The 17,209-nt window shown below is 43.0% G+C and overlaps 1 protein-coding gene across 2 annotated transcripts in view; it reads right to left on the bottom strand.

The window, feature by feature from the left end:
* The window catches only part of HMGA2 (high mobility group AT-hook 2), a 137,914-nt gene extending 122,760 nt beyond the window's left edge, over positions 1–15,154 (bottom strand). The window contains exons 1-3 of one of the 2 annotated variants that reach the window (XM_058742117.1): positions 14,928–15,154; positions 12,212–12,298; positions 1,991–2,041 (exon numbers count right to left, since the gene is read on the bottom strand). In XM_058742117.1, the coding sequence (XP_058598100.1) occupies positions 1,991–2,041; positions 12,212–12,298; positions 14,928–15,038 (249 nt within the window). In that variant the 5' untranslated portion in view covers positions 15,039–15,154. The remainder of the gene's footprint in view (positions 1–1,990; positions 2,042–12,211; positions 12,299–14,927) is intronic. The other variant, XM_058742118.1, reaches the window with a different exon arrangement.
* Between the last annotated feature and the right edge of the window lie 2,055 nt (positions 15,155–17,209).

Raw genomic sequence — 17,209 nt, forward strand, 5'->3', positions numbered from 1 at the left:
TGAGTGTATATCAGAAGGCTGAATATCTACCCTGAGGCCACCAAGCTGGAAAAGCCAGGTGTGTGGGTGCTCCTGATGCACCCAGACTTCAAGCCCATCTTGCAAAAGCAAGATGTGAGTAAAGAAGCCTCCAGAATCTAGACTCCAAGTGCCTGAGTCAACCCCAGCTGTTTGAGTCTTCCCAGTTGAGGCCCCAGACATCCTAAAGCAGAGACAAGACTTTTCTGCTGTGCCCTGCCCATATTCCTGACCCAAAGAATCCAGGAGCATGATAAAATGGCTTTAAAAAAAAATTATTAAGTTGGGGGATGGTTGACTAATTAGTCAGTAACAGATAACTGGAACCACACGTACAGCAAGAAAGGTGATAAACCCACCAGTTGTGGAGCCCACCCTTGGAACATGATACTTAGCTCTGGGTGACCTATTTCAAAAGGTTAATAAACAAACATACTAAGAAGAGAAAAACAATAATATTCCTTTATGGGGAAAAAAACCGAAAGGACTGAAGATATTCAGACTAGAAAAGACAACAAAGAATATGCATTAATTGTCTTCAAATATGTGAAGGACTATCATGAATAAAAGTGAAAACAATTACTAGATATCTATCCTTGGAAGGAGGACCAAGGACAGTGAGCGGAAGCTAGAGGGAGTCAGATAGAAGAATTTTCTAATGTTCAGAGCTTTCCAAGAAGGAAGAGGCAGGCTTAAGAGGTAGTGAGTTCCCTAACACCGAAGATATCAAACAGCCCAAATGATTACCACCCGGTGGGTAGGTTTGGAGATCATTCATTTATTGACCAGAAGGTTGAATGCAATGCTTTACTTTAAGGTTATACTGCGACACTGAGATGTTTTTAATCTAACGATCATCCCCATTTCCTTGTGCTAAGAAGTCTAATCCCAACACATGTTGAGCAGAGGAAAAAAAATACAAGACGAATAAATTAAATGAAAGGCAATACCACGGTATAAATAGAAAGTGATGTAGAACTCAAGAGGAGAAAGGAATGGCATACCACCAGGAAAATATACTCCAGCATAGAAGCGAAGACACTTTTTAAAATGATGAAGCATGAAGACTAAACCAGGGAAGGGAGAAAAAGAAAGCCAAAGATCCCATCACAGATGATTCCTCATATGGGGGACGCCTTTATCTTTCTTGAGAAATGGTTTTACTCATGTTTAAGACTTTTCTCCGCTGTCAATGGGAAGACAGACCAGAAGAACATGGGTAGCGCGCGCAGCAGCAAAGGGAACAAGGTTTAAATGGTAAAATTAGCGAAGCTCTTCAGCTATCACTGAACTTCTGGTCTCAAAAAGATACAGGATCGGTGTTCCTGCAGGATCAAGAGCTTGCACAGAGGCCACTGTCACAAATGTTAGTATGTAAGAAGGACCACTAAGGGAAGCAAAAAAAAAAAAAAAAAAATCTAAACTTAAACCTGGTTTCCTAAAACGCCAATGTGAAAAGGAAAACACAAACCACCTAGAAAATGAGATGTGCCCAGAGCAAAGCCATGGAGGAAATTAAAAAGAAGAAGAAGAAAAAAAAGAAAACGTTAAAAAGTTATCTCATACACATTTCATCTGAATTTTATCACCATTTGTAATCAACTTCCAAGGTTTCATAATACCCTTTAACCTTAGTTACTCAACCCACCAGAACAAGTCAACTCATTGTTTGTTACTCCCTTTGAAGGAAGAGTGGAGACTCTTTTCATGTTGATAAGAGATAGAAAGAGGAGTCACTCCCAGGAAAGAAAAGCGTTCTGAGTAAACTCCTGGAGCCTCATGGTAAAGAGCAGTGATAATTTGTCGCCTGCCTTAACCCTTTCAAAGATTCATCAAACCAGAAGTTAGAAATACATGTAATTGATAAAATAAAAGTAATTTTCACTTAAAAAAAATAAGTTTTCTTTACAAACACACACACACACACACACACACACACACACACACACAGAAATTATATCTTGTTACTCACCCATTTCCTGGGTCTGCCTCTTGGCCGTTTTTCTCCAGTGGCTTCTGCTTTCTGCAAAATGAAAAAGGAAGTCATATTGTTTCCTACCTGACATGATTTATAAGTGCTGCACCAAGGGATACATTCCAAGCGAGAATGTTCTGGTTTGTGATGAGGCATTGAGATTGCTTTAACAATCTCCCTCTGAATGAAGGCTCATCTTCTTGTCCATGTTTGAGTAGATTCTTCTTCTGGTTTTTCATTGCATGATGTAAAGAGATATCTATCTATGCAACTCTCACCCTAAAACATTCCCCTGGAGTGATGTCTTCTCTAATGCATGAAAATACTTCTAAAAAGCTATTTGGCTTTTATTTCCATCCACAACAACAACAAAAATACTCCCACATATCCATAATTATATAAAGGAGTATTTTAGAAAACTAATGTTTCTTAAATGATTTTTTTCCATGTCACAAGTAAAGTTACAAAAATTAATATTGATATGTTGCATAACACTTTACAAAGCATTTCTACCTACATCTAAGCAAAAGCATTTCTACTTTACCAATCAAAAGTAAGTCCAAAGTAAGAATACATAGGCTTCTAATTCAAAACACCAAATGTCTGTTTACTTTTACATAATTTCCTATTCCTTGCCAAAAACAATCACTTGTCCATCAGTTCATTTAAAGGAAAGAAAGAAAAAAAAAAAAAACCTGGCAGAAATCATCAATGTTTGTCTCTAAGATAGAAACTGGGAGTGCCAGAAAGCTAAAAGGTTTTTGTTTTTTTTTTTATTTCTTTTCTTTATAGAAGATTTTTCTGGTATCAGTGGTTTTCACCTTTTGAATCAGATTTCATCATAATCTATAAAGTAATTTCCCTCTGTTTTTGACCTCTACTCCAATCCCCAAATACACCAAAAGATGCATACAAATGCACCTGTGCACCCACACCCATACGCAAATTACATCTTCTGTATAAACGTATATTTATACTTTTCAAGATAAAGAAAACGTAGTGCATCTTGTTCTATATATAAGAATCATCCCAAGGCTATACAAACACAAAAATACAGGTAACCTAAGCCAGGATAACTTGTTTTGTATTCTACTTTTGTTACCTGAGTTAGCAGCCAGTAGATACTTGGTACAATGATACTAAAATGCTCCGTTATAACTGTCTACACTGCCAAGTGAGATTCTCCTCTTTCTCTCTTCCATCTGCCTTGTAAAAATAGATGCAGATAGAGGATGGAAGGATAGATAGACAGACAGACAGACAGACAGACAGACAGGCAGACAGGCAGGCAAAATACTCCACAAGATTTCTCACAAATGGTATCCCCCTAACCTGGCATTACTATCCAACAGGTCCTAGGCATTAACCCAAATTCTGCATGATTAGCATAATGTTAGTTCACATTTATTGAGCATTTAAAATACCCTAGGCACTGGGCTAAGTCATTCACGTGTGTTATTTTAAGCTTTATAACAGTCTTATAAGGTAAGTATTATTATTTCCCTTATTTTACAGATGAGCAACTACATCTTAGATAGTTGTGAAAGGTAACCCACAAAACTGGTAAATTGCACACCTGGGATTTGAACCCAGTTCTGCTCATCTCTAAAGGCTGGCTTCTCCCCTCCTAAAACTATTACCTCTCCCCAGCATATAGGCATTCTATACCATACGGAGATATTTTCATCAACTAAAATTGTCACTGACTCAGCTAATTTCCCCGAACAGAAGGAAACTTAGTAGCTATAGGAGCTCAGTCTAACCATCAGGTTTGGGCACCGTGAATCGTTTTACTCCCTGTGAATGACTCCACAAAGGAATCCTTTATTGTCAAAGGTTAGTGTCGCTGTCCTACCTTTGGTCATAAGGGCAATGAATTAACTTAAATGAAAGCCAGGAGTGCCCAGTGAATCACACCCTCTTTCTGAGTGTTGTCTTAGGGAGAGAGGGAGTTGTCTTAAGAGGAACACAGACGCTACTTGGGAAAGCTTAGATTCAAATCCCTGCTCTGCCATTTAGCTTTATGACTTTGGGCAGGTCCCTGAAAACCTTAATTCGGTTTCATGTGTGAAACGGAGATAATGCCTCCTGGGAGGAGTGAAGTGCCCACCATAAATGAGGTGCTCAATAAATGCTCTTTCACGCCTAACAAGATGGAACTCTTCAAGGGAAAGTTTTCCTTCAAGTTAGTCCAATCTCAAAGAAGGTTCAGTCAATGCAAATATTCCATTACACCCATCTGTCACCTTTAGAATGAAGCTTTTAAGAAACCCTTTGGCTAGTACATAGTGAGTTATACGAGTACAAAATTCCCTAATACAGAAGCAGTGTCTGATTTAATCTTTGGGATCAACTGTGAGACTGCACAGTTTACCCAGTAGTCAATTACACAAACATGGAAGATAGAAATCCTTTTTCATGGGCATGGGGATGGTAGGTGGGGTTAAGAGGAGGAGGCTATTGACCTTAAAGGCTAACAGGGCTACACCAGGCTTTCTCGGTGCAGTTGTTACGTTTCAGGGGCCACGATGTGATCCGGGCGTATCTAAAATCTGCTGAAGAGAAGGTTGTTTTCACAAAGGGTTTCACTGCATTTCCAAGTCACAGAAAGCAAATCTCTCAAAGAGAGAGAGAGAAAGCCCTGCAAGTAAGAGGACTTTAAAATGAGCATCTCATTTACAAAAAGCCTATTCAAAAATAAAATTCGCACCATTAGCTAAAGGGCAAAATATCACAATTATCACTTGGACTTGTTAAAAGCAGACTTGCTCCTTGGTCTTCAGGCCAGTGTTACATGTAAACCGAAACCCTCTTCTGAGTCTACATCTAGAAGAAACACATTAGCTGCGCTGTGTGGCGTCGATCTGGGAGGTTCCCATTGTTCTTTAAGACCCACACTATTTAATCATTCTGATCAACCTTCACAAAGGCTGCAAAACAAGTTAGGATTTTGGTCTGTAAACCAGCACAGATCCAGGATTTTTACATGTAGGAAAACACTGGCTTTAACTTTTCTCCTGTGTTGAATGCCCTTCGGAATATTATTTTTCAATAGAAGACCAACAAAACCTTCCAGGGGCTTGTTTTGTTTTTAACACGTCAGCCTGTCCAATACTGTGGGAGTATATATTTGGTTTCCCTTCACCAGGGTGGAATTTGGTTCTATACTACAAACCCATGTATAATTGAGACAGTAACTTGTTCTAAGCATTTACAACTTGGGGGGGTGGGGGGTGGGGGGGGCTGGGGGTTGGGGAAAGAGGCTGGGAATCCTGCATGTGTAAGAACAGAGATTTCAGACTACACGATCATACTAACATTTGCAACTACCACATCATAACTTGCTAAAAGTGTTACTTATTCCTTGCTTGTTTTCATATTTTCGCTTAAAAAAAAAAGCTTGGAGGCAGAACTGTATACTTAACTTTACATAATATGCTTAGAAGCAAGTTCATGAAGGTTGGAAGAATGTTATGTGGGAAACACAATTTTTTCCTTTCCTAAGAAGCCTGGTACTCCAGGCCCTAACATGGACTCCGCATTAAAATCATCATCATCATCATCAAAAAAGGAAATTCGCCTAACAAATAGAACTCTTAAACACGGAAAGAGTGCTTAGCATTAGTGCCTGGTGCACAAGATGTGCTCACTACGTATTTACTGAATGAAGAAGAACAAGGAAAGAAAACCTGGTGTTCCGATCACATGTGTGTCTTATTTCCCTCCTGCCATCAGAATTCTGCGGATTGGTCGGAACTTCAGAAGGCATTTCATCTAGCCCCTTCATTGAACAAAGAAGAAGAGTGGATGTGTTCTAATCTCCAAAGACACAGCCCTGTGGGTTTTGGGGGCCAGAAGTTTGGGGATATCAGCTGCGGTAGGCACACGTTTCGAATCCCTTTATAAGCTTGTCTTATAAAGACAAAAGCTTGTCTCCAAAGAGAAAGTTTGTCTCCAAAGGGTTTCTTGAAACCTAGCTTCTAACCTGCATTTCAAGTTGCTGGAGATAACATGACCTACCCTATAGCAAATAGTTCCCAAAATATCTGACAGCACATAGTAGTGGAAAGATCATAAGCTTTCGAATGAGACTTGAATTCAGGCCCAGGTTCCACCGTTTTCTAGAATTGAACATTAGAACTAGAATAGAACATTACATCTTGGAATCCGAGCTCTCTCATTTGTGAAATGAAGGCCATAAGATCTAGATCTACGCCAGAGGCTTAAGGAGCTAATATCTACGCAAAGTGTCTGACAACAGCTACAACATTTAGTAGGGACTCAAATGTAGTTTCTTCTCTCCCTCCATATTCTCAAGTGTTACCCTTAAAGAGAATTCCTCCCAAACTCTGTAAGTTTCCAGTGTGATTTTCTGAACATTACCTTACTCAAATAAGACAGCTATGACTTCCCCTGTTTCACAAAATGAAAGATTAAGCAAACTGCCCATGTTCAGAAGTAGTGGAACCGAGTGAGGCCCAATCTGATTTCAAGGCAATAAAAGGGCTGTTCTTCTGGGAGATACTTCATATAAAATAAAATCACCATGGGCAAATAAAAACAAAACAAAAAAAACTCCTAGGGTGAAAACCAAATGAGTAATTAAAAGTAAAACATTTCCAAGTTTCCTATAAATACATAGTAGTTAAAAGTAAAACATTTCCAAGTTTCCTATAAATACATAGACAAGAGCTGAGATGGGGAACCAAGAGAATTATCCAATTCTGACTTCTCAGTCAAATTTAGATAGCTATTAATTTTGGTTACTTTAAATACTCTCATCACATTTTATACTTCTGTGATAAGGCATGAAAGTCCAAACCCCCTCCCCCCAAATCAATCAGTGCCTCTGCACACAGATTTTTTAAAAAAGGCCAGAAAAATATTTGGGCGTAAAATAAAATTAGAAAGAAAACAAAGAAAATATTTGGGCAGAGTACCTTGTTTTGTTTTCACGGGTCTTTATATATACACTTTTAAGACAAAGACCTGCAGATCAAGCACATATGGAACCAGCTATCCAATGTCTAGAAAGTCACATTACATTTCGTTCAGTTGTTCTTTGAAATATATAAACAGTGCAGATCAATGTGCACTGGCATGAAAATCAACTGGACCAGTCAATCAGACTAAGCATTGAGTAGTTCTCATTTTACTTTTCTGATAATCCAATTCTGTGGGTTTCCAATACGAGTTTGCCTTCACTACATTTTTTACAGCAGGAAATATAAGTAAGTTCTGTCACCCATTGTAGTTCATGCTTTCATGCTCATTTTACTCAAGGAAGCCCTTATTGTCAACTCTCATGTCATTATTTACACATGCCTGTCTTCACCTATACAAACACCAAATCAAAGCCAAGGCCAAAATGACAGGAAAAGCTATTTCCAAAGGTTGAGTCTCCTCCTTTAAACCATCGCTCTACTTCTTTTGTAAAGGGAAAAATCAATAGTAATGATACAAGAGTTCGCAGGGGTTACCTTCTGAGCAAACTGCCCCCTACATTAACTTGGGGAAAAGAAAATGATGCTGCTACTCCTCTCTAAGTCAATCAGAAGATGCCGATCAAAATTGTTCAGTGTCTTAAAACAAGAGAGGACAAAGCAACAGTCCAAAATAAAATCAGTTTTCAGCCTTTTTCTCCTGATTTGAAGAACAAAAACTCATAACTGAAACTTCTAGAGTCCACGATCATGAAGTTCATTGTCCCACCTTGGGGCCAAGCTATGCGGTTCCAAGGTGAGCTCTGAAAACTGCAGGTGGTGAGCTAACGAGACAAGATGGGCTTGAATGATTTACCTGACAGGCTCCATCTATTCTCAAGAAAGAACTGAAAACACAACAGAATACCAATCTGGTATGCTCTATCTTCTTAGCAGAATGATTTGTTGACACTTTGAGATAAAAATGAGCCACAGTTGTGGGTCGGTCAAAGCAATGGAGAGCTCTTGATGGAAAAGTTCAGAAAGAATGATACCTTCCAGAAAATTAGAACCATGGGTCCCTTGAAACAAAGTTACTTCATAAGAGAATTCAAATGTATCTGAATCTCCCATATTTGGATCATAATCTATGACTCAAAGGCATTGCCAGATAGAATTTATTGATGCAAAGTGAAGTGGAAAAAAAAGTGAGTCGATTGTTTAGATAAATGAGCATATAATACCAAGAAAATGGAGACAACAATTAGGTTTTACTTGATTCCACCTGTCTGGATACATTTGTATACTCACAGAGGGCCCTGAATCTCCTGAATGGAAATTATCTGCCCATTCAAACACAGAGGAATCAAACTAAGGCATACTAGTAACACAGAAACCATAGGCTGGAATTGTATGACAACTTCTAGTACCCAACTTTCCCTGACTGACCTATAATGACGCCTTTGATTACTCTCTTCAGCTGGGCCTGTTATATTGTGAAAAAAATCTTGTCCTCACTCAGCATCTATGCTCTGACAGTCATCTGAAATGGTGAATAAAACCTACATTCTCTCATCACAAAACCTGTGCTTGGTGTTGGTAATCATTTATGAAAAATCAGCCACATTTCTAAGAATGCAATTTGAAAAAAGCACAGATCTTCCTTCGCAGTATCCAATCCACTCCAGGCCTTTTTTGTACAAGCAAATGGAAGATACCAATTAAATGTTTACCTGAACACATTACTTGAAGTACACATACGTTACCTAGATGAATGATATTTTCATTCTCTGCCTCGTTCTTTAGCTCTGGTCATTATACCTAAAGTCAAAGGGAAGTTCAAGCTAATCTATGACACTATGCAGTGGGGCTGTCTCTCACCTGAGATCTTTTTATATGCAATTTCCTTCTATTACAGTTTAATTCAATCTCAGAAAAAGAAAGTGTTTTCTTGAAAGTACCCAAATGAGAATTGCCTTGAGGCTTACAGATGAACTTGACTTATGACCTTAAACACTGGAAAATGAGTGACAGCCCCTCCAGTATTCTCTCATGATCACAAACCCACAACAAAAACCCTAAACATACAGGAGATTATACCTTTCTCTTCTCTAAACATGCAAAATGTGAAAATACACAGAAAGTATTTCCATCCAGCACAAACATGAGAGGAAAACGAAGCAAAAATTAAGAGACAACTGGCCACAGTTATATCTCACACTAAAACATAAATAAAAGGGTCAAGACAGACATGCACACACACACACACACACACACACACACAAATTATTTATTCAGGAAAACATTAACTTCTGATTTCTTTTATTAAGATAACACTCTGAAACTGGTTCCGGGACACATTTTGAGCACTCAGATTGGAGTTCTCAGCAATGATTACAATTGCTACATGATGGTCATCCATGGGAATTTGTCATAATGGAATAGAAGCAGATTGAAGAATCATTATTGTCTCTTCCACAAGTTCCAAGCATAACAAATTGTATCTTTATAAATGTTTGTTTTACATATTATACAAATCAATTTTATATTGACTATGGCCTGAAATTAAAGTGATGGCTAATTTAGGAGTTGTCCACTTGGTCTTGCCACGTTCAGCGTGCATTGTCAAGTTTCACATTGCTAATTTCCCAACAAGCAGTTTTGTTTTCAAATGCCCCAAGGCCAGTTACTGAGTCCAAACACAAACTTTGTAAGTAAAGAAACCCAAGCAACAAGAAATTTTAAACACACAACATCATCAGGATTCCAGCGTCCACTGCGTCTTCTCTAATTTTAGAGCTCTGTCCTCTTATATGCTTACCAGTTTTGTTTCCTCTTTTTCATTTGGATGAGTCTCAGTTTGCACGAGAATACCCAATTTATTAATCATAGGAGACTTCTTATATCTGCTGTGGTCAGTCTAGCAGGATATGTTTATCTTACATGTTACGAACAACAGAACTTTTTCGAAAAAAGATTGCTTTTCAAAATCCTAATAAACATGTCTTCTCAGAATACAATATATGTCTGATAAACAAATATACTTTGAAAATCATGCTTACATAGGGTAGTAGCAAACTCAATAAATACTGATTTCAAAGTGAAAATACCTTCAGTTTACACATGCCATGAACAATTCATCAATGTCATTCATTATTCTGCCAAGTATTATCTTCTCCAAATGAAGCGTAATTTATAAAACTGAAGAAACAGAACAGTCATGTTATGGGCAAATATGTTTACTCATTTTTACTAGAAGGGACTTTTACAACAGAACTGTGTGAAAAATAATTTTACCTGGATGAATGAAAGATTTCAGGGAAAGATTTCTCTGGGAAAAAGAAAACCTACTTCTGTTTTAGAAGTTGTAACAATGTACACATATACTGTACACATATACATGAAGAAGCATCAGAAAGATAAGCAGCCTAGCGGGATCATCTGTAAACGCCTATTATTAAAAGGACTGAAAATCAATCAAATCTTACTTGGGAGGAGACCAAGTTTTTCGTTATTTTGCTTTAGGTAGTAAATTAGACCCAAGTCTCAGCTTTCCTTTTATCAGTAAAGATTTTGCTAGTCAGTGGTAAACTCTTCAAGATGAAGGGAAGGAGACAGAAGTATCTCTTTACTCATTCAGAAAAAAAAATGTAATAAGGTGAAATCGGAAAGATAAGGTTCATTTTCCCTTTTTTTTGTCTTAAATTTCAAATAAATTATCTATGATGAGATATACAGATTTCTTCCTGGGAGATGCTGTAATGATGCATTTTTCAGAGCAATTACATCAAACTTTCAATGTTTGTTCGCTACCTACCAAGATACTCCTTCGCCATTTCATTACAGTAAAATTCAGTTAGGTAAACCCCACACTTTACACAGCATTTAAAAAACTCCTTTGTCAAATTAGCCCATGTTACCTAACTTAATAGACCAGGTAATAATGTAACAAGTAGGAAATATTCCTGTTAGAAATATCAGATTAGGTACTGTCAGTTCTAAATGACAAGGTAACTTAGAGCTACTTCAAAGTTTATTGACCAAATGCGAGTCACAATTAAGTTTTCCCTCTGTGAAGCAGTTATATTTAAATACATTAGATATCTGCTCCTTCACCGTCAGCTCTGCTCAAGATTGTTAAAATGAAACAGACAAGAACTCATAGTTACTCCCTAAATAACTTTATATGTATCACTGGTTGCTATGGCAGTTTACAACACTGAAAACTATCACATATAATATGGTTAGTGCCCAGTCACAGAGAAAACCACACAAAACCTTAATCCCCAAAGATGATCATATAGTCGTTTTTAACAAATACTGTACATCATGCACTCAAATCTACTAAAAAGATGTATCAAAATTTCCTTCTGAATTTTGAACCTTTGTTTTCAACTAATATACAAACCTACAAATAAAATACAGAAACCTTTTTTTGATTTATTTGTAAAGCTTAAAACAAAACAAAACAAAACAAAACAAAGTGAGTTTCAGATTACCTTCACTTCTCTGTACGTGCATTGACCCTGAGATATTTCCTCTTTGCTAGCTCAAATACAACCAACACGAAGTCATGTTAAACTGCAATTTAAAATTTATAAATAAAAACACTGTAAGTTATACTTCACCGGTTTCTATCCTGCCCCCAAAATATACAATGAATGATTCAAATACTTGTATAAAAGAATTCTCATTGTCCCATTTAGAGCATTTCTATGTCACCTGATGGAAAGGCATTCTGAGAGATTATGATCTATGCAACAAGCAGCATACTTGACCATCACATTTAAATATGTAAAACTCATGAAAATTTTTTTTCCAGTATTCCACAATTGGATCTACTTCTAATTACCATTTGGCAAAGTACTTAACTTCATAGAAGGATTTGGTTTTGCAGTAATCATGTAAATGAGCACAAAGTAAATTCATCTTTATTATTTTTGAAGGAAATTGCAAACATCACCCCCAAGCAAATCCTATAGTTCTGATTTATTTTTAACTATTTCACAGCTGGTGCAAATCTTAACTGTCTTTCTCCACTCCCCCTCCGCACCCTCTCACCCCTGTTTTCAGCTTCGTATTCTTTGGTAACTGTTAAGAACAGCATCTTCATAAACTGTTTATGCTAAGCAATTGCTTAGAAATCGAACTCTGCTGAGAAATAGCACAGTTGGAAGATGAGTCTTGGGTTACCCAGTTGGGACAAATCCTTAGGCTTGCATCTAGAATGGGAAAATTACAGGGAAGCTCATGTGGTCATGGAGAAGGTGGAGGGACTTGACTTGAGAAATCTCACCTTTTGAGCTGCTTTGGAGGGACTCTTGTTTTTGCTGCCTTTGGGTCTTCCCCTGGGTCTCTTAGGAGAGGGCTCACCGGCTGGCTCCTAAGTGTGGGGGGGAAAAAATGCTGTTGTGGAAGAATGTCTGAAAGAAATTGACCCTGACTCTAGAGTTATATTTTCTGCACGTGCTGCTCAAAAGCACTGTTGGAACACATTCAGCAAGAGCATAAATGGAATAATGATGGTACTGAGTTTACAGAAAGAGGAAATAACTCTACTTTTAATCCAAGGGTTCAAAAAGGAAATTCTGTTTTGCCTGTGAAAAGTAGGGTCTGTCTCAACTCCAGAAGGTAACAAAGGCCGGCAAGGTTGCAGGTTCTAGAGAGAAAGTTACACGTTTTTAAGGTGTAAAATTTGAGTGGTCATGCATTTGGCAACTTACAAATATTTTATACGTATGCTACTATCCGTTGTGCTAGGATTTCAAACAACAGAAGTATGAAGCTAACAGCGTAAGTATTTCAACGATCTTCCATATTGAAAAGATGGTTTTTAATCATCTCTGTATATCAGCATTGCAGATCAATTGTGACTCAATCAACACATTGAGTGAAGTACTGGAACAATTATCCAAGATCTTCAACTCAAAATAGCTCCGTTCCCCCTAAAATTTCCAAATAATTATGGTAAATCTGTTGTGGGAGGTTTTGCTTGAATTATCTAGATAATTGCTTCAATTCTCCACTTCCTTTTGGAGTTGGAGGCATGGTCTCCAGTCTACATTTAAATATCTTTTGACAAAAATAAACATTTTCTCCAAAAGTTGCTTTGCAGAAAACTTATGGAAGGGGTGGACTGGAGAAAAGTAAAAGAGGGGAAAAATGAGGAAGACTGGAAGTGTCTGGGAGGGAGAAATTGAAACTATCAATAGATTTAGCAAAACTTTAAATGGCTTCTATGCCAAGTAGTAAATACTCAAGTGGTTAAGAGAATGCGGTGATTAATATTCCAGATCCTAAATATTTATCCAGTGAATCATCAATTTACATTTCATTCAGATTCGGTGATTAAATGGGACTAATTAACTTAAAACGCATGAAAGTCTTCAACGAAAATTCGCATCCTGTTTAGAGAATCTGGGGACGGTTCCCTGCAAGCTTCTGTGGGACCACTAACGCCAGTGGGCACATCCGGAGCAAACACACCGGAGACACATTTTTCTTTCTTTGTGAACTCTGCCTTAACTCAAAGGTAAAACCTCCAATCACCTCCGGAACCCACTGCAATTTCTTTTGGATTATTTTTTGGAGATGGGAGATAGAGTCAGAGGGAGCTGGGTGGCGGGTGGGAAACAAGAGTGGGGGGGGGAGGGCAGAGACTTCCTGGGAGGTGTAAAACAGGATCCTCACGCGGTTTAAAGTGTCGCTTGGGCAAAGCGGGAAAACTCAGGGCTTCTAGATTGGCTTGTTTCCTTTGATGATTTCAAAAAGGTACAACCCTTTCAGTTTTTCTAAAATGCTCAGGCAAGCATACATTGTTCAATTTCCCCGCACCTTGCTCTCGGGCAGCTTTGGGACTCCAGGATTATTTTCTAATAGGCCTATTTGCCGTGAAGGAAGCGCTTTAAGGCTAAGGAACGCAGGAGAAGTTTTAAAGCCCGCGGAAGCCGAGTTTAAATGTTCTCAATAGACATGTCCCGCTCCAGCCCTGCCCGCCGAGGCTTGGAAATTGCAGCGAACAAAACCCCCCGCGCTGGGCGCTGCGCGCAGCTCTGCAAGCGCCGACTGCACGCTTAATTGGTTGCATCCGCAGACAAAACCCTCCACTCCGCGGGGTCCCGGGCGCCCCTCGATCGTCCCCTCCCAACCCCCAGCCAGTCGCCCTGGAGAAGTACATTTAATGTCTGCAGCTCGGAAGCGCGGGATCCAGGGGCCAAAGGGAGACTGGGCGCCTGGCGAGGAAGTGACCTAGCTACCGTACACACTCTCGGACACTACTTTCCACCGCGCCCTTGGCCAAATGAGTTAATCTCGTCCGGTGAGGACCCGGGCTCTCCCATAGCCCCTTCCCAGGGACACCTCCGCGGCGGCGGCCAGCAGAGCGGCCGCCGCGCCGCATTTAAAGAGCTCTAAGAGAACCGGGAGGGCCAAAGAGTTCTTTGTCGGGAGGGAGCGAGTCCCAGGCCACCGAGAACTTGGGGAGGGCGCTAAGGGGGCGGCTGCGGCGCGCCAGTCCCCGGCCCGCGAGCAAAGCCGGTTGGCGGGAGAACTAGCCTCCGGCCCCCGGGACTTCAGCCCCTCCGCCCCTGACCCTCCAGAGCACCCCTGCACCCCCACCCCACACCGCCCACCCGCCCCCACCCCGGCAACTGTAAAGCGGCTTGGAAAGTGCCCGGCGAGCCCTGGACTGTGGGACCCCGGCCGCTTCGTCACCAGGAGACATCGCGCCACTCGGGGCCGTGCACAATAGCGAAAGTCCGAGGACGCGCTTCGCCCGACCCCACCTCCCGCCGCCTGCCGCGGTTCCCCACCTCCCCGCCCCGAGGAGCGCGGGCGCCCCGGGGCTCAGCGGCGCACTCGCGCGGAGGACGCCGCAGCCCGCCCCCACGGCCGGCCGGCAGCGTGCGGCGGCCGCCGCCACTGGGCTCCCGCGCTCGGGTCGCCGCGCGTCGCGGGGCCCTCGCCCAGGGAGCGGAGGTGGGCTGGTGCCCCCACCCCGCCCGCGTACTGACTTGCTGCTGCTTCCTGGGTCGGCCGCGTCCTCTCTTCTGAGGCGCCGGGGCGGCAGGTTGTCCCTGGGCTGAAGTGGACGGCTGCCCGGCGCCTTCTCCGCGTGCGCTCATCCTGCCTCCCGCCGCCGCCGCCGCCGCCGCCGCCGCTACCGCTGCCGCCGCCGCCTCTACCGCCGCCGCAGCCGCTTCGCCTCCGCCGCCCCAAATGTGCCCAGCACCTTTCGGGAGATCGGGTGATGGGACCGGAGAATGTGGCAGGGTGGGCGAGAGCTGGCGTGCTGCTCAGGCTGCTGCTGCTCAGGCTGCCGCCGCTGCCACCATCAACACCGGACGTCCAGCGGCTGCCAAAAAGAGAGAAGAGGGGCGGAGGAGGAGGAGAAGGAGGCGCTGCTGGTGGCGGCGGCAGCGGTGGGTGGGTGCCGGAGGTGGAGGTGGAGGTGGAGGTAGCGAGAGGAGGAGGAGAGCGGAGAAGGAAAAGAGGGTTCGAAGTCGGGAGGCTCCCCTCTTGGTTTGGGATCAGGAGTTGCGGTCACCGGTAGCACTTCGGAAGCGGCTTGGAAATGGAAGAGACTTGGAGTGGATTGTGTCCCTTGAAATGTTAGGCGGAGAAAGAATTCCTCCTCCTCTTCCCCCCCGCTCCGCGCTCACAGAGCAAGAAAGAGAAAGAGAGAGAGAGAGAGAAAACAAATAGCGCCTTGGGCAGTCGGAAAGCAATAGGAGGATGGGGAGATTCTGCCGAGATCGGGTCGGGCACTGAGCGCGGGCAAAGGACGGAGCAGTGGGTGGCACCGCGCCTCCTCGGGTGGCGGGAGCTGGCGGCAGCGGCACCGGAGAGTCGGAGGGGGACGGGCTGCTCGCTCCTGCGTCCTGTACCAAGCGCGCGCTGCCCGGGCTGGAAGTTTTCTGAGTTCCTGCCCCAGGATTCTAGTGGGATGAGTGTGTGTGTGCTTGGGGAGGGGGCGGCGGGGTTCGGGGGGAGTGCCCACCTCTAATCGTGGGCGGATAAAGGGGAGGGGGCTGCGCAGGAGGAAAAGTATGAGGAGGAGGGAGGCCAGGCGGACCGCCGAGCCAAGGCGCCTGGCCGCAGGCCAGAGGCAGCGTTCGAAATACAACTGCTTCGGCGGCGGCGGCGCCCGGGTGCCACCCGAAGCCCCGCTCACGTGCTCCCGCCCGGCGGCGGGGTTAAAGGGACAGGCCGGGGATCCCGGGACAGCTCGCCGCCGGCTTCGTCCCGCCAGCCGCCCGAGGTCGCCCCTGGGCGGTTGTCCTAGTAAGGCACGGGAACGTGACCGCCCCGGAGCCGCGTTTAAGGGCTTGGCCTTTACCTGCACCTCCACGACGCGGAGCCAACACTCTGCAGGAAGCGTCTAGCTGCACGCGCGGCAGAGTTCTAGTTCCTGTGAGTGGGAAGAAACGGAGGAGGAGTAGGGACGGGCCCCCCCGCAGCCTTGCTCTGCCTGGGAATACCCTCATCATAGACTGCAGGACCCGAAGCGCGCGCACACTCACGCACACACAGACATGCACACAGATCCACATATGCACACTCGAACGGGCACATCCATGCATGAGCACACACGTACACAAACACGCGCGGCGACATGCACGCAGATATGCGTGCGCATTCGCAGACACATGCACACGTGCATACAATGTGCACACGGGCACAGGGAGCACGCCAGCCCCTACGCTGAGCTTTTTTTCTCCGGAAAAGTCTAGAGACCACGCGAAGTCTCCCCCGCCCTTGGGTCTGGCGCTACGCACCCGCGCTCCAATGCAGGGTAGAGGGGTTGCCCCATGCGGGAACCCCATAGCTTCCTAAACATCACAATCGAGCCAATTGTCCAACTCTCCCTTTAATTTACCTTGATTTAACCTTTTCCCTAGGAACTCCCTTTCTGCCAAGTCCTAATTTTATTGCTTGGGCTGTTTCTGAGTTATGTGAACACTGTAATGACCACAGTCCGTTTTAAAAAGGTGGAGTGCATTTAAAAATGTACCTCTTTTCATCCTTGAATAACAAAAAGCTCTGAAAAAAAATTAGGTTCAGATTCTCACACATCACGCCCAAAATTATTTTGGGCCAATTCCAAAATAAAAACTTTCACCCGAGGAAGAAGTTTTCTTCCTCCCAATACAGACCACCGTAAAATTTAAAAAAAAAAAAAAAAAAAAAAAAGCCTACTTTCCAGCCTTAAGCCGGGAGTTAGACACAGCCAGGGTCCGCCGTGCCTGTGGAGGAGGCGCGTGTAAATGTCTGCTTCGGCGCGGCGGCGCTGATT

Source organism: Neofelis nebulosa, chromosome 8 (genome assembly GCF_028018385.1).
Source record: "Neofelis nebulosa isolate mNeoNeb1 chromosome 8, mNeoNeb1.pri, whole genome shotgun sequence".
NCBI lineage: Eukaryota > Metazoa > Chordata > Mammalia > Carnivora > Felidae > Neofelis > Neofelis nebulosa.